Source organism: Plenodomus lingam (genome assembly GCF_022343315.1).
Source record: "Plenodomus lingam strain CAN1 chromosome Unknown scaffold_20, whole genome shotgun sequence".
In the NCBI taxonomy this organism is placed as follows: domain Eukaryota; kingdom Fungi; phylum Ascomycota; class Dothideomycetes; order Pleosporales; family Leptosphaeriaceae; genus Plenodomus; species Plenodomus lingam.
The window spans coordinates 1,867,765-1,881,542 of record NW_027093974.1 but is presented as its reverse complement, the minus strand read 5'-3'; the positions used below and the strand labels follow the sequence as shown (position 1 = coordinate 1,881,542).

The following is a 13,778-nucleotide window of genomic DNA, read 5'->3' as shown; positions in this document are numbered from 1 at the left end:
GTCGTAATGCGCCTAAAGCGAGCCCAAGATCTGCTCTTGTCACTGTGGGGCTAAGGAACCACATTCCAGAGTCTTCTCACCCACCACGTCTCCCAGAAGAGCGAGAGTTTCGGAAAAGGCGTAGAAATAAGATAAGAATTCAGGAGGAAGACGGAAGATGACAATGATGCTATCGCAGAGATGAGAAATGACGAAAGGGCATATAAAAATACAGTAAACGTCAAAATGATGAGCGCAATGTGATACTCACTGGAATTTTGAGAACTGCCATGCATTTGGGATGGGCGCGGTCGGGGGGAGAGAAAATAGGAGCAAAGTGTGGGTTTCGTGAGGTTGGGTGCATCCTAGTCACGTGCATTGGACGTCGCCCCCCAGTTCATTGATGTTCCTCGAGACAGACCACGCCTCTTTACTGCTAGGCACGGGAAGAGCCTGCAGCAGTGGGGAAAAGTGTTGATTGAGCAGGGCGATTCGATTGAAGCTCGTGCTTCTTGGTGTTGACGCATGGCCCACAGTCTGGAATGTCGACTAGGAGTGCCAATGTGCTAATCCGCGCTTCCGGCGTGCTAGATGTTGCTTACTACCCTATTGCCTATTGCTGTAGTCGAAGGCGAAAGAGGGTATGTACTATATGAGCTCGATTCTGCAGGGATCATCTTTGATTCAGGCGGTTACCATGATTAGATCACAATGGCATCGTATGTATTTGTGTGTGTGTGTGTGTGTGCTGAGAGAGGCAGTGAGGATACCATGTCGAAAGGGACGACGACAACCGGCCTATTATCGATGTGCTGTGCGCTCTCCTGTGGCGACGCACGGTTGATGTGAGTTAAAATTGCCAGAGATGGAAAAAGACACCAGGGGCAAATCAATTGGGTGGACAGAAACGGGATGAAACTGATGAGGATGCGGGCAGTGTTTGAGGACATCGGGCCATTGGCGTGAGATGGGATGGATTTACTGGCATCGGCTGGGAAAGGCTTCAGAGCTTCAGAGAGGAGGGGGGAGGGAGAGAGGGAGGGAGGGAGAGATGATCAACGGGTGGAACAAGCACCAAGTGCGTGACTGGGAAGAGGAAGGGAGGGGCGGGCCCATGCACGGACCCGAAGCTGTGGGGTTCTGGAATTGGGGCAGGAGCGTGCTTCTTGCCCGTAAAGTTATTGACACGCGTTTGGTCTCCTGCTCTTTCCACTATTTTCGGAAAAACCCGATCCCTGTTTCTATTTCCCCTCATTCATTCATTCATTCACTCACTCACCCGTCCATTCATTCATTCATTTCCACCTGTCCATACTGTGGTTACTACCCTTGGTGCCTTGGTGGTTGTACTCGAGGTGCACAACAGCTTCCACAGCACTTGTTGTTGCTTCTTGAACACCAAAGTACTCAACCCTGCCTGCTATCTGCTATTGCACCATTCGGGTGCTGGTTTTGCTGGGCTCTACCGTGCTGGCGTTGCGTGCATGCGTGCATGCATGTTTGCATAGAGTACATAAGGTTCCTCTCCTCCCTATCGATAAACCAGGTAGAGTAGTTAGCTACCTGCTCCCTGCAAGACGGCGGCTGCAACTTGGCCTACCTACTACCTACTCTCACTCCACTGTCACGACACCACATCGCCACTCCTCCTAACCTCCCCTCCTTCACCACCGCCACCATGAACGTCACCAAAAAATTCGACCGCCTCAAGCAATGGACCAACGAGAAAATGGGCGCCGAAGCCCGTACAGGCCTCTCCGACGAATTCAAGGCGTTGGAGGTGGAGATGAACCTACGTCACGAGGGTATGCACGCTGCTTGACCCCTTGCAGTCATGACGCACATAATGGTGAATGCTGACTCTCTGTCTAGGCATGGATAAAATGCAGCGGGCCATGGCTGTCTATGTCAAATCACTCTCCAAGCGCGCAGAAGGTGATGACAAGGAGAAGCAGCTTCCTGGTGGCCATCTCGGCTCCTCCATGGTCACACATGGCGAGGACTTTGAACCAGATTCCGAGTTTGGCAATTGTCTATCGTGTACGTACCCACCAGTCGAAGCCCGCCCATGAACATACTGACAGCTAGCAGCTCTGGGCCGCGCAAATGAACGCCTGGCACGAGTGCAGGAGACCTATGTCGCCAACGCTACTACATCGTGGCTTGAGGGTCTCGAGCGCTCTCTAGTCCAGATGAAGGAATACCAGGTACGCAACTTCACATGGAATCCCTCGAGACACCGCATGGACTGACTAGCCTAGGCTGCACGCAAGAAGCTCGACGCCCGCCGTCTCGCCTACGATACCTCGCTCGCCAAAATGCAAAAGTCAAAGAAGGAAGACTTCCGCATGGAGGAGGAGCTGCGCTCTCAAAAGGCCAAATATGAAGAGACGAGTGAAGAGGTGTTTCGTCGCATGCAGGACATCAAGGAGTCCGAGGTCGACATGGTCCAGGACCTTACTGCTTTCCTCGAAGCCGAGTTGAGCTACCATGACCGCTGCCGTGAGATCCTTCTCAACGTCAAGCGAGAATGGCCCGCCAGGTGAGGCAGTTGCCACCGTCTGACCGCGAACAAAGTGCTGACATGCTCTGCAGAGACGCTCGTGCAGCACCTGCTCGACCACCCCGATCTCGGTCCAATACTGCTCATGGATATGCGGACCGATTCAATCCCGTTGAGGAGGAGCCAGCTCCGGAAGTGCCGCGCATCACAATACCCAAGCTGAGCTCTCGCAGTCGCTCACCAGGTGCCGAGTCACAATCTTCTGGTGGTTATGCCCTCCGGCCTTCCCTTAGCCGCACCTCTACCTATGATGATGGCGCGCGTGATGACTCTCCAGCTCGGCGAGTGACTCGTGTACCGACCGACCCTGGCACTGTCATATCCTCCCGCAATAACCTCCGACCGGCTCGCAACGCCAACGCATTCGCCGACGAGTACGAAGATGATTACTCGAACAACAATAGTAGCAACAACTATAGACGCGATCGATCACCTCCCAGCCCCGATAACTCATCTGTTGGTAGTGCGCGTGGCAGTGTCATGTCACGAGCTGCAAGCTGGACACAAGCATCCGATCCAGGAAGCGCAAAGAAGGCACCTCCACCACCGCCCCCTTCCAGGGCTAAGAAGCCACCGCCACCGCCACCGCCAATGAAGCGAAGTGCGTTGAGTGCTTCTGAACTCGCTCGATACTAGCTGAAAATGATCAAATGCTTGATTTTTCTCTTGGCTAATGTGTGTATTGAGCAGAGCCAATGTCTTCTTCCAGTCGAATCGTGACCTGGTAAGAACGTTGCATTTACATCGGTCAGATAGCAGTGTCCAAGCGCATTGCACTTGACCGTGTGTACTTGGAGAAGATCTGCTTGGACGACTGCAGCGCGGTCAGGCGTATACGGCGTTGAGAATTTTCTGTTATTCCGTCTTGGGGGGAAAGTTGAAAATCAGCTGGCTTTTTTTTGTACAGCAACACATTGCTGTGGGTGCACTGTATAGGATATGCATCAAGTCCGCAGGTATAGATCGCCATGCTCCAAACAAGGAATTAGCATGGTTGAAATTCTGGGTCAGCTCATTCGTGTTGCACATGAAACCCAATATGTTGATGATGAATGTTGCGCAAGAGAGAAGATGCATCTGTCCGGCTATACGACAAAGTATCGCTAAATTTTCTAGGCCCCCTGAATGCACCCTGTATCGTTCCCAAGCTCTACACGTCATTACTCATACTTTTGCGGCTGCTGTGGGAAATTCCAATTCTCCTAGATCATCCTTGGTCAGCTTCATGCCCGAACGAAAATAACAATAATCCAGACTAGAGAAGCAAAAAGTCTCTCGAGGCGAAAAGAAACTTACCCATTGCTGCAACCCGCCATTTGGGCTCGCAGTGCCAAAATCCCCTGCGTGACCGCCCTGCGCTCCCGTATCAACCGGCACAAAGATCGCGCCTGCATCCTGGCCCGCCCCACCCATACTCGTAAAGAAGTCGAGATCATCCGATGCATGACCGGCACCACCACCTCCTCCTCCGCCCCCTCCATTCAGCGAACCCAGCAGGGCATCAAAGTCGACATTCAACGCATCCATTGCCCCCGACGTATTCGTTCGCTGCATGCGTCCCTGCAGCGATGCGGACCCGGCGCCCGTCCCGTTATTAGCCTGGGAATTGGCGGACACGGCGGCGCCGAAGCCGGGACTTGTGACGGAGCCAAAGGAAGGGAGGGGTTGGAGGGTAGGATGTTGCTGGGGAGCCATTTGAGCTCTTTTGCGATTGAAGCCCTTCATAACGTAAAAGGCCTCTAGGTTCTCCTTTACGGTCCAGAGGAGATCGGAGCAGCGCTCGCGCACGCCGACGCCGTAGCAGTGGCCGAAGATGTGGTCGATGATGGTGGCCATGCGGTCTTTGCGCGGCAGATCTGGGGTGCGGTAGAGTTCGGTGAGGAGCAGGAGGACGGCGTGGTATTGCTGGTAGGTGGTCGAGTACCAGGCCCAGGCGCTCAGGCTCGGCAGCGTGTCCAGCGTGGCCCCGATTTCGAGCGTGGTCAGGGCCGCGCTGAGGAGCACGTCGCGCAGCCGGTTTTCAGAGTCGGAGCGTGTCGATAGCGTGGTCTGCGGGAGGTGGCGGTAGAGGAGCATGGAGTCGCAGCGGGCCATGAGGAGGGTTGCGACGAGGCCTGCGTACCGCTGGATGGGCACGCCGGCGTCGAGGTATTGGAGGTATTTGCTTTGAATCATTTTCTTGCGGGCTTCGACGCGGGCGCGGAGGTCATGGAGGGTGAGGTGTTTACGGTCCATTTCGATTCTACCGCGGAAGATGAGTCTGTGGATTTCATTCACCTCGTAGCGTATCAGGGATAAGGTCACGTCTGTCCATCCGTTTGAGGAAGAAGGATGCTGTTGCCATGATGAGCTCCCGAATTCAAACACGTCGTCATCGACATTGAGGGGAAGCGCAATGTCAAAGTCATCACTGCGGATTGAAGGGTGGGGGCCCTGCGCCTCGGCCGTTTTGAAGTCGAGGAAGCAGATTTGATACCATAAGAGGGAGCGCACATGGCGTTGGAGAGGGGTTAGGCTATTTGCGGAACTGTGCGAGAGGCGATGGATGCCAATGCATTGGGCGAGACGGACGAGGGCGCCCACTACGACCGAGGTTGCACGGGATATTTGGGCCCTACAGAGGGGTATCTATTTCGCAGTTAGCGTGAACAAGCGAGAAGAAAGACAGCGAGCAGCGTTACCAAGTATATCGTCAGTGCTTGGAGCGTTCTGATGTTCGACGTCTTTGCCCAATTGGCTCGTAGCAGAGCTCTTTCAGTCGCCTTTTGCAACCTCAAGAACAAGTCCTCTTTTGTGATGCCAAACTGCGATTTTGCTTGTAGTGGCGACACAGATGCTGCCGCTGCCATGCACACGGCCAAAATCAGGGCGGTGCATGAGTTTTGGTTTGGACTTCCCATTTCAATGTTCAGCCAGAAACGATCAAACATTCGTTTGAACGAGGGAATGTGCAAGACATGTGCCAGTGGGCTCACAGCTTCCAAATACCGCTGAAACAGGGCTTCTGCTTCGAGCTTGGAGGGTAGCTGTGGTGGTTCGATGTCATTGTTCTGATGCAATGATAATGAACCACCTAGGAGTAGATTTAGCGACGGCGCCAGTGACGGCATCTGCTCTGCTGACAAGAGTGCAGAAGAATGCGGCGCTCTTTGACCAGCAACAGACGATGTTGGAGTGAAGCTCTCTGACAAAAGCTTGCCCAGCTACACATGGCGATTCAGCTAGTTCTCAATACTTGGCCTGTCCCGGCGCAGAGCGAAGGCAGAGCGGAGAGGGCGGACAGTACCTCTTCAGCATATTGCGGCCGGAAGAACCCGGTGACATTCTCACAGATGATCATTCTTCCGATCCGAATCGTCAGATCCGTTGCAATCTGATCCTCGTCGTCATTCTCATCCTCATACACATCGTCCTGCGCCTCTTCCCTCTCAGCCGGCAACCTCTCCCATGCATCACCCTCGGGCTCAACATCCTGCTGGTACGCCTCCCAATCGTAATCTCTAGGCGGCGTCCCCGGCGTAGTCGTCAAATCTACTGAATTGGAGCTCTCAAACTTGTCCACCACGCTCGTGCTACTCTGCGTACGCACCGGCAGGTTCTTGGTCCAATCCGGAATCGTAACACCACTCCCGCCGCCACTCTTACTTGACGCGCGTTCGCGCTGCTCCCTCTCTTTCTTGCGCGCCGCGCTCTCAGGGACGGTGATGAAGATGCATTCTCGTCCAAACGCCGTGCAATTCTGGCACGGATGCGTTTTCGAACACCTACTCTTGCGCGTGCGACACTCGACGCACGAATTAATCGGTCGTGGATTTCGACGCCGGACCACTCGAGACTGCAAGACGGTTCCTTGGTCGGGCATTCTCTCACGTCACTGCAGAACGGGCATTACCGGTATATCATCTGCATGGTTCCGTTGTTTATTGAGACGATGCTGCCATCTGCTGCGCTTTCGAAGTGTGTCGATTGCCGGAGGCTCCGAATGGTGTGGAGTAGGTATGGATGGTGGTTAAGGGAAATCGGATGTCGGCCCGTTGGCGTTGGGGGGGAACCTTGGCCTTCTTTAACTCGTGAAGCTACTCTGCTGATCACACGTGACACGGGCTCTCTTCAGCCTTGCGAGATGCTGCTTGGCTACACTGCGGCCGACTCGCTTACCCCGATCAATACTGAAAGTTTGCCGTCCTTGGGATTCGGAGAGACGATGCAGGTACCACCAGAATCAAATTCGTGCAGGCAAGAGATTGTTGTGTTGTGAACTTCTCCAACACTTGGCAAATGGCGCGGCTTCGATTAGTACACGCAATGTATGTGCATGACATTGCATGCCCTGTTGCCTGTAGGATCGTCTCCACTTGCCCTGCGTCTTCAGACAGTTCACAGCCACAGAGGCAGCTGAGGCATTAATATGCATTGGGCATAGCTAGCTCTACTTCCTCCTTATCCCTAATGGTAGGCGTGCCGCAGCATGTTACCGATCACCAACAGAAATCTAAAGAAACAGGGAAAGACACTCTGTATGCATGTCAAAGTCCCGAGACCTGGTTCCGTCAGGTTGTTGAGCTTATTGTGTGGAAAGGCGAGCTATGAAGTAGATGCGAACACAACACCAATACTCCCCATTACCTGCCCACTTCCCGTCTTAACCGGGCTGCGGCTGAAGTTGGGGGAGGCTCTGGCCATGATTCTACAGCATCCTCAACCTCCTGCAGGAACGAAGTGCTGTTATGCACCGTGGTGCCGCCGAGTACAACGCGTACCCCGGGCGAACTCGCGTTAACCTGCGCAACCATCTTGGCCTCCTCATAGGTGGCCCCACCAACCATGAAAACGATGATATCCTGTGGCTTGTCCTTTGTCGATCCCCCTCCTTCTACAAATGGATAGACTTGTTGACTCAGTCTGCCCTTGATCATGTCTTGCAACGTGGTTTCTAATCGGGGCGAGTGTTGTGTATACACGTTCTCGACGCCCTTGAGGCCTTTTAGTCGGTCTCGAGCGCCACCAAAGAATGAGCCGGGTTGGAACAGGTCTGGTACTCCGCCCGTGGCAGTCGTCGTTTGCAATGAATCATGGTAGGTCAAGAGTTTTGTGATGAGGTTAATGCGATTTCTTGAAAGACCGCCAGCAACAGCAAGGAGATCCAGTAGCATGGCAGTTGAGTTGGAAGATGTTTTCGAGTATCGCAGCGCATAGATGGCGACAAGTCGCAACTTGTTATCAGCGGGCACCTTGGGGTCTTGTATTATTCTCTGTAATGACTTGACGTCGTTCGAGTGATTGTCCGTGCATGCCAGACTTTGTTCCAGCTCACTTATGTCCAGGAGGCTCTCTTCTCCTACTCTCCGACTTAGCTCACCAACCAGTGTAACGTGCTTTGTGACATTGCCAGACAGCTTACGAAACTCTGGAAAGTCCTCGATAAATCGCTTCATATCAGCTATCGATTCGAGCTTTTGCGACCCTTGCTGCTTGGATGCGAATTGCTCCACGTACTCCTTGGCATTCTGACCGAGATCACCAAAGTTCAGGTACATGTTCTTCTTGAAGAAGGGGTCTTGGTCTGGTGACAGCACAATCTCTTTGAGCTCGGGGCGGATTTCTGGTACGTCCCGGAGGTCGACTCGGCCGTTCTTGATCCCAAGTAGCTCATGCACCATGGCCTGATATGTCCATTGCGTTAGCAAGGGTGTCACTGGGTCGTCCCTTCGATCCACTATCAGCAGTATAGGAGGCGTGTCTGTTTTCCGGAAGTCGAATAATTGATCCTCCTGAGTCATGTGATATCTCACTTCTGTGGCCAGCTTCTTTACGAGCAGGCTGTTCTTCTGGTAACGTATCAAAGGCTTCTTCTTCAGCGCAAGCAACAAAGCCATGACAGCTTCCGTCGATCTTTGTAGCGCATCCTGATTCCATGAATCCGGGCTTGTGCTCCATATCCTGTGGTCTGGGAAGCCGAGGTTCAGGGACATGAGGTCGGGGTTGATGACAAGGAAATCGGCGAAGTACTCCTGGACTGCACGTACGACCTCATGGTCGTCTGCCTCGGCCAGTCTCTCCAACGAAGATTTCTTGATAATGTTGCTGAAGTCTATAGCCGGTCAGCAGGTAGCCTTGTGCAGCAAAGCCCAATGCATACAGATGTGGTATTCGCCGTACTTTGGCTCTCTCAGCTCTTCGATCAAGTTCTGTATCGATTCGGGAGAAGGGCGAACGAAGCAGAGGCAGCGGAGGTGGCGCATCTTCTCGCGCTTCTGGTTGTCCAGTCGGCTATATAGGGCATTAGCCACGGGTCGGAGGTCGAATATGGGAGGCAGCGGTACTCGGTGAGGTAGACTTCATGGCTGAGCAGGGCAGACTGCGTTGTCGCAGTGGATACAATCGACACCTGGCTGGTATGAGCATATACGAGCACATGCATGCGCACGCTTCACCTGGGAGAGGGAGAGGGAGAGGAGACAAACCCACAGTCTCGTTGTCGAGGAGAAGGATCTTCATCTTGGCCGCGGAGGTGCTTGTCGCCGTCTTGTCGCCGACCGACACCATCTTGGTGATGTAGCCCGAGACGGCCTGTACGATGTCCATGGTGGCGCACGTGTGTAGTTACTAGGTACTCCCTATGATGATATTTCTTTTGGGATAACGCGGCTACTTTGAGACGCGATATGGTCAAGTTATGCGTGTTGCCTGCAGCTCCATGTTGTGTACTTGCGTGTAATCGTGCATGAGTATTCAGTCGGCCATCGTGGTTGGTGGTTAGGTGAAGTTGGCAAGTGGCTCGAGCTTTGGAGACTGTGAGGAGCTACCAGTACCGGTACTTCGTCGATATCTAACGTCAAGGAACATGTACAAGAAACCAAACTTGAGCAATTCCCGCACAAATGTCTCTAGTAATACTCACCCCCCTCAATTACCTCTCGTCGTGATGGTCGACCGCTGGAGGAGTGGTCTAGACAGGCGTCTCCCATGGCGGGGTACCGGTACGCATAAGTTACCGGTAAGCCCTGTTGTCTCGAAATCCAGACCATGCGGATGAGAGGGAAGCTCGTTGGGGTGTTCACAGACGACTTTAGCCACTCAGTGACGTATTCACTTACTACATAACGTTATGGCTATGTAGACGCATGCATAATGGGCCAGCTGCAGTCTTCCCTTGGCTACCTACCTAAGGAGTCTTGTCCCCCCTATATACTTTCATACCACTCTCACAGACATTTCTGCTCTGCTCTTCCTTCCCCGTCATAAAAGCGACAGCCTCTCTCACTTTCTCGTCAGCATCATATCTCAATGAATAGACTCTTTCTGTCAGTCAAGCAGTCCTCCTACAGCAACATCGCTAATCATCTACTCACAGTCTAGGTGCTACTGGCTACGTTGGAGGTGATGCACTCCATGTCATAGCAAATGCATGTCCCGATCTAGAAATCACTGCCCTGGTTCGCAACAGCGACAAAGGCGCAACGGTTGCCGCTCAATATCCCAAGGTCCGCCTAGTCTATGGTGATCTCGACAATGCCGACCTACTCAAGAAGGAAGCCTCGCACGCAGATATTGTACTTCAAATCGCCGACTGTGATCACGTTGCTTGTGCTGAAGCTCTGATTGCTGGACTTGCCACTCAAGACAAGAAAACTTATTTCATCCACACGTCAGGTGCCGGCATCCTGTGTTTCCCTGACATTGCAGCTGGCACCTTTGGCATCATGCGAGAGAAGGTATTCGATGACTGGGATGGTATTGACGAAGTCACATCTTTGCCTGATGCTGCTGTCCATCGCAACGTCGATAAGATCATCCTAGGCGCTCACGCAGCATCTGGAGGAAATATTGACACTACAATCGTCTGTCCGCCTTGCATATATGGACCAGGCCGTGGCCCGGGCAATCAGCGAAGTATGCAAGTGGAGGGTTACGTCAAGGCCACCCTGGAACGAAGCAAGGGCTTTCTTGTCGAAGAAGGTGCCAACATATGGAATCAGGTCCATGTCCAAGATCTCAGCGAGCTATTTGTCGCTCTCATAAAAGCAGCTTTGTCTCCCAATGGCGGCAAAGCCACCTGGAACGACAAGGGCTACTACTTCGCTGAGAATGGAGAATTTGCATGGGGAGACATCGCCCGGGAGATCGCAAGATGCGCATTCGACAAGAAGTTGATCAACAGCAACGAGCTTGATACTCTTGACAAGGACGGCGCCAATAAGCTGATAGCTATGGGAGGCTATCTGTGGGGATTCAATTCTCGCGGTAGAGCCATCCGCGCGCGAAAGCTATTGGACTGGAAACCCACCCAGAAGAGTGCACTTGACCTACTTCCTGAGATCATTGACGCTGAAGCGAAGGCGTTGGGCAGGTTGAAGACTCATGCTGAGGAAGCTGCAGAGGGTCGCATCTTGAGATAAGCCATCAAGCATTCTAATTTCTATAACAAACTACAGAGCAAATAGCTATGACATCGCCAATGAATACAAATTGTACCTACTTGCAACTGGAGGCTACTTAGTCTACCTCACGTCTCCTCTTTCTGAGCCTCGGCAAACCAACACGGCCTTTACGTCATCCATCAACTACCCAACACCTAGACATACATATCTTAATACTTCGTAGATACAGGACTGAGTATAGTCACCCCTTGCGATCCATTACCTTCAATTTTCACAATGCCACTCTGTACTCTCCATCTCATATCCCTCCACCCAACCATCGCTCTGCCCACTTTCCTCTCCACCCTCAAATCCTCAAACTTGACACCCTTGGTTATATCCCACGTAGTACGCTGGATAATCCTCCCCACAAAAATCTCGACCGAACACCTCCTCGCTCGCAACATCCATTGGGACATTCTCCTCATCCTCCCCTCCACCAGCGCCCTCCCCCCACCCCTCATCCAACAAATCGCACACCACTGGTCCATCACCGCCGGCATCCCATCCCGACTCACCCAAAACTTTGCCGCCAAAAACCACGCTCTGATACACCCCGATCCCGGCTCTGTGCCCCCTCTACGCGGCGACGACGCCACAAAATCAACCACCTCGTCCGCCCAAAATCTCGAATTATCCGCCGACCTCAACGCCTGGATCGATGGGGCCGTGGAAAGAGGAGGCGCAGAGGACCTAGGCGCAGTCTCCATGTTCAACCTCCTCTCCTTCAACCCAGGCATGAAGTCCTCCTACCTGCAGTACGGCGCCGCTTTCGCCGCCTACATTGGCTCCGCCCACGGTGGCAACGCCAAACTCGTAGGCAACGTCATCAACACCAATGGACAGCCCTCGCTGTCTCGATCTTCCGGCACCCCCGCTACCGCCGGCTTGACCAAGGTGGGCGAGTTGGGCGGGGAGTGGGACGAGATTGCCCTGGCACATTATCCTAGTATTCGCCATTTTAGGGACATGTTGACGAGTGCCGAGTATCAGCGGGTGAATGCGAGGTTTAGGGTGCCTAGTTTGAGGGATACGGCGATTTTGATGACGAGTGAGGTTGGGGTGGAGGAGTTGATGAGGGGGGTTGGAGGAGGGGCGAAGTTGTAGTGTTGTGGTGAAGTGTGGAGAAAGGGGAGGGAGGGGCAGGAAGGAACCGATGAGTTGTGAAGATGGAAGACTATGTAGGTTTTGGTGTGTGCATCACGAGGAGACATATCCTGGGAGAATTTCGCTAGCATTCGTCGTGCTGGTAAGTACGTAAGTCATGATATTTGTGAAAGGGGAAATCGCCGTCCATGTTACTTTACTATCAAAGTATTGCATAGATTCAAAGTATCGAAAGGCGACATTTCGAGGGGCGATACGACACTTGCATGTCTGACGCCAGTGACATCTCAGTCGTGGTAATGGGAGATATCCACCCCCCTCCAAGGGGCTGCCGCAAACCCCCAAAAATCGCAATCCACTTCGCAATCACGCTCGACGCATACGCCCCGTCTTGGAAACTTCAAACGGTCTCCAACCGCTTCCAGTCTCAAGATTTCCCACCGCATCTCAGTCTTCCATCTCCATTTCCCCATGTTATCGTCTCAATCCTCAATCTCAATCTCAATCCCAACCCTGCGACTCAACACACAACTCCCTAACCACATCACTCCCCTCCCCCTCCCACGACATCCACCTCCTCTTCCTCCTCTTCCTCCCCCCCGCACCCACACCCACACCCACACTTACATCTCCAACCCGACCCCAACACGGCAACACCCAATTCTCCCGCTCATACCCATCCCACCACGCCCCCATCAACCGCTCCAAAACCGCCCTCTTGTGCTCCCACACCACTCCCTCATCCTGCCCCACAACCTTGAGCAGCACAACACTGCCCATGGAAATCCCATCGCCGTTGCCATAAGCGCTTGAGATCCCTCCCGCACCAGGATGAGAGTATAGATGTGATGGGTACCGGATCGGCTCGTCGAGGAAGAGGCGCCGCGTGAGCAGACAAGTTTCTGCGTGTCCGTTGCGTATACAGCGCGTGCAAGAGGGGGGTGTGCGCGAGCAGGGGAGTGAGGCCAGTGTGCATTGGATACAGGAGGTCATGAGGACCAAGCGGGGGATTGAGGCGTCGTGGGGTTTGGGGGGTGCGTTTGTAGGGGGTGTTTCTGCGCGGGCAAGGGAGGCGTTGGAGGAAGGGGGGGAGAGGGAGAAGAGAGTTGGTGGGGGCTTTGGACTTGGACTTTGACTCGGTGGTTGTTGTAGCGATGAAGGAGTAGGTGCGGTATCGAGGATGAGGGGTTTGATATTGCGTTTGTCATTGTCGTTGTCGTCCTTGCGATCGTCCTCCTCATCTTCGTCCTCGTCCTCATCATCAACACTCGTACACTCCGAAACATCCTCATATATCTCCCCGTGCCCGTGCCACACATATGTCTTTTGCAAAGCCGCATCAAAAACCAAATCCCGGTCCACTGAGAACACTGTAGAAATCGGAGACGGGTCCTCTGAGCTCTGCGCCTCCGAAGCACGCCGCGGCGGTGTAAGAGGTTCGATTTTGGCGCGCTTGGGGTCTCCGAGCTGCTTTTTCTTGGGTTCGGTGGTGGTCTTGTCATCCTCGTCATCGAGGGTCAAGGAGCTTAGCCATAAGGTGACTGGATCTGGATTGGCCATGGTCGACTACGAGAAACTGCAACTGTGTACCGGATACGCGCGCTGAATCTACCAAGACGGCTGCAAAAAAGGAGTTGGGAAAAGTTGTATCGGTGCTGTTGTAGAAGCGCAGGTCTGAGGTGAGAGCAAGAAGCGTGATACCAATTCAT

At 53.4% G+C, this 13,778-nt stretch overlaps 6 protein-coding genes across 6 annotated transcripts; 3 read left to right on the top strand and 3 right to left on the bottom strand.

Annotated features, from left to right (window-relative positions):
* Positions 1-1,657: 1,657 nt before the first annotated feature.
* IAQ61_011636 (uncharacterized protein) lies at positions 1,658-3,178 on the top strand (the record flags this gene model as incomplete). Its single annotated transcript, XM_003844160.1, has 5 exons — positions 1,658-1,784; positions 1,852-2,019; positions 2,071-2,186; positions 2,241-2,521; positions 2,575-3,178. 5 exons carry the CDS (start codon positions 1,658-1,660, stop codon positions 3,176-3,178), a joined length of 1,296 nt encoding a protein of 431 aa, XP_003844208.1.
* Positions 3,179-3,702: 524 nt separating this feature from the next.
* On the bottom strand, positions 3,703-6,451 carry IAQ61_011635 (uncharacterized protein; the record flags this gene model as incomplete). The annotated part of the gene is made up of 6 exons (XM_066099283.1): positions 3,703-3,744; positions 3,839-5,170; positions 5,224-5,745; positions 5,829-6,233; positions 6,311-6,377; positions 6,435-6,451. 6 exons carry the CDS (start codon positions 6,449-6,451, stop codon positions 3,703-3,705), a joined length of 2,385 nt encoding a protein of 794 aa, XP_065950802.1.
* A 713-nt stretch (positions 6,452-7,164) lies between these two features.
* Positions 7,165-9,127, bottom strand: IAQ61_011634 (uncharacterized protein; the record flags this gene model as incomplete). The annotated part of the gene is made up of 5 exons (XM_066099282.1): positions 7,165-7,880; positions 7,944-8,633; positions 8,682-8,812; positions 8,866-8,930; positions 9,011-9,127. The coding sequence occupies 5 exons, from the start codon at positions 9,125-9,127 to the stop codon at positions 7,165-7,167; spliced, it is 1,719 nt and encodes a 572-aa protein (XP_065950801.1).
* Positions 9,128-9,425: 298 nt separating this feature from the next.
* IAQ61_011633 (uncharacterized protein) lies at positions 9,426-10,999 on the top strand. The gene is made up of 2 exons (XM_003844156.2): positions 9,426-9,846; positions 9,897-10,999. The coding sequence occupies exons 1-2, from the start codon at positions 9,830-9,832 to the stop codon at positions 10,939-10,941; spliced, it is 1,062 nt and encodes a 353-aa protein (XP_003844204.2). The 5' UTR covers positions 9,426-9,829; the 3' UTR covers positions 10,942-10,999.
* A 200-nt stretch (positions 11,000-11,199) lies between these two features.
* Positions 11,200-12,069, top strand: IAQ61_011632 (uncharacterized protein; the record flags this gene model as incomplete). Its single annotated transcript, XM_003844155.2, has 1 exon — positions 11,200-12,069. The coding sequence occupies one exon, from the start codon at positions 11,200-11,202 to the stop codon at positions 12,067-12,069; it is 870 nt and encodes a 289-aa protein (XP_003844203.2).
* Positions 12,070-12,570: 501 nt separating this feature from the next.
* IAQ61_011631 (uncharacterized protein) lies at positions 12,571-13,629 on the bottom strand (the record flags this gene model as incomplete). The annotated part of the gene is made up of 1 exon (XM_003844154.2): positions 12,571-13,629. The coding sequence occupies one exon, from the start codon at positions 13,627-13,629 to the stop codon at positions 12,571-12,573; it is 1,059 nt and encodes a 352-aa protein (XP_003844202.2).
* Between the last annotated feature and the right edge of the window lie 149 nt (positions 13,630-13,778).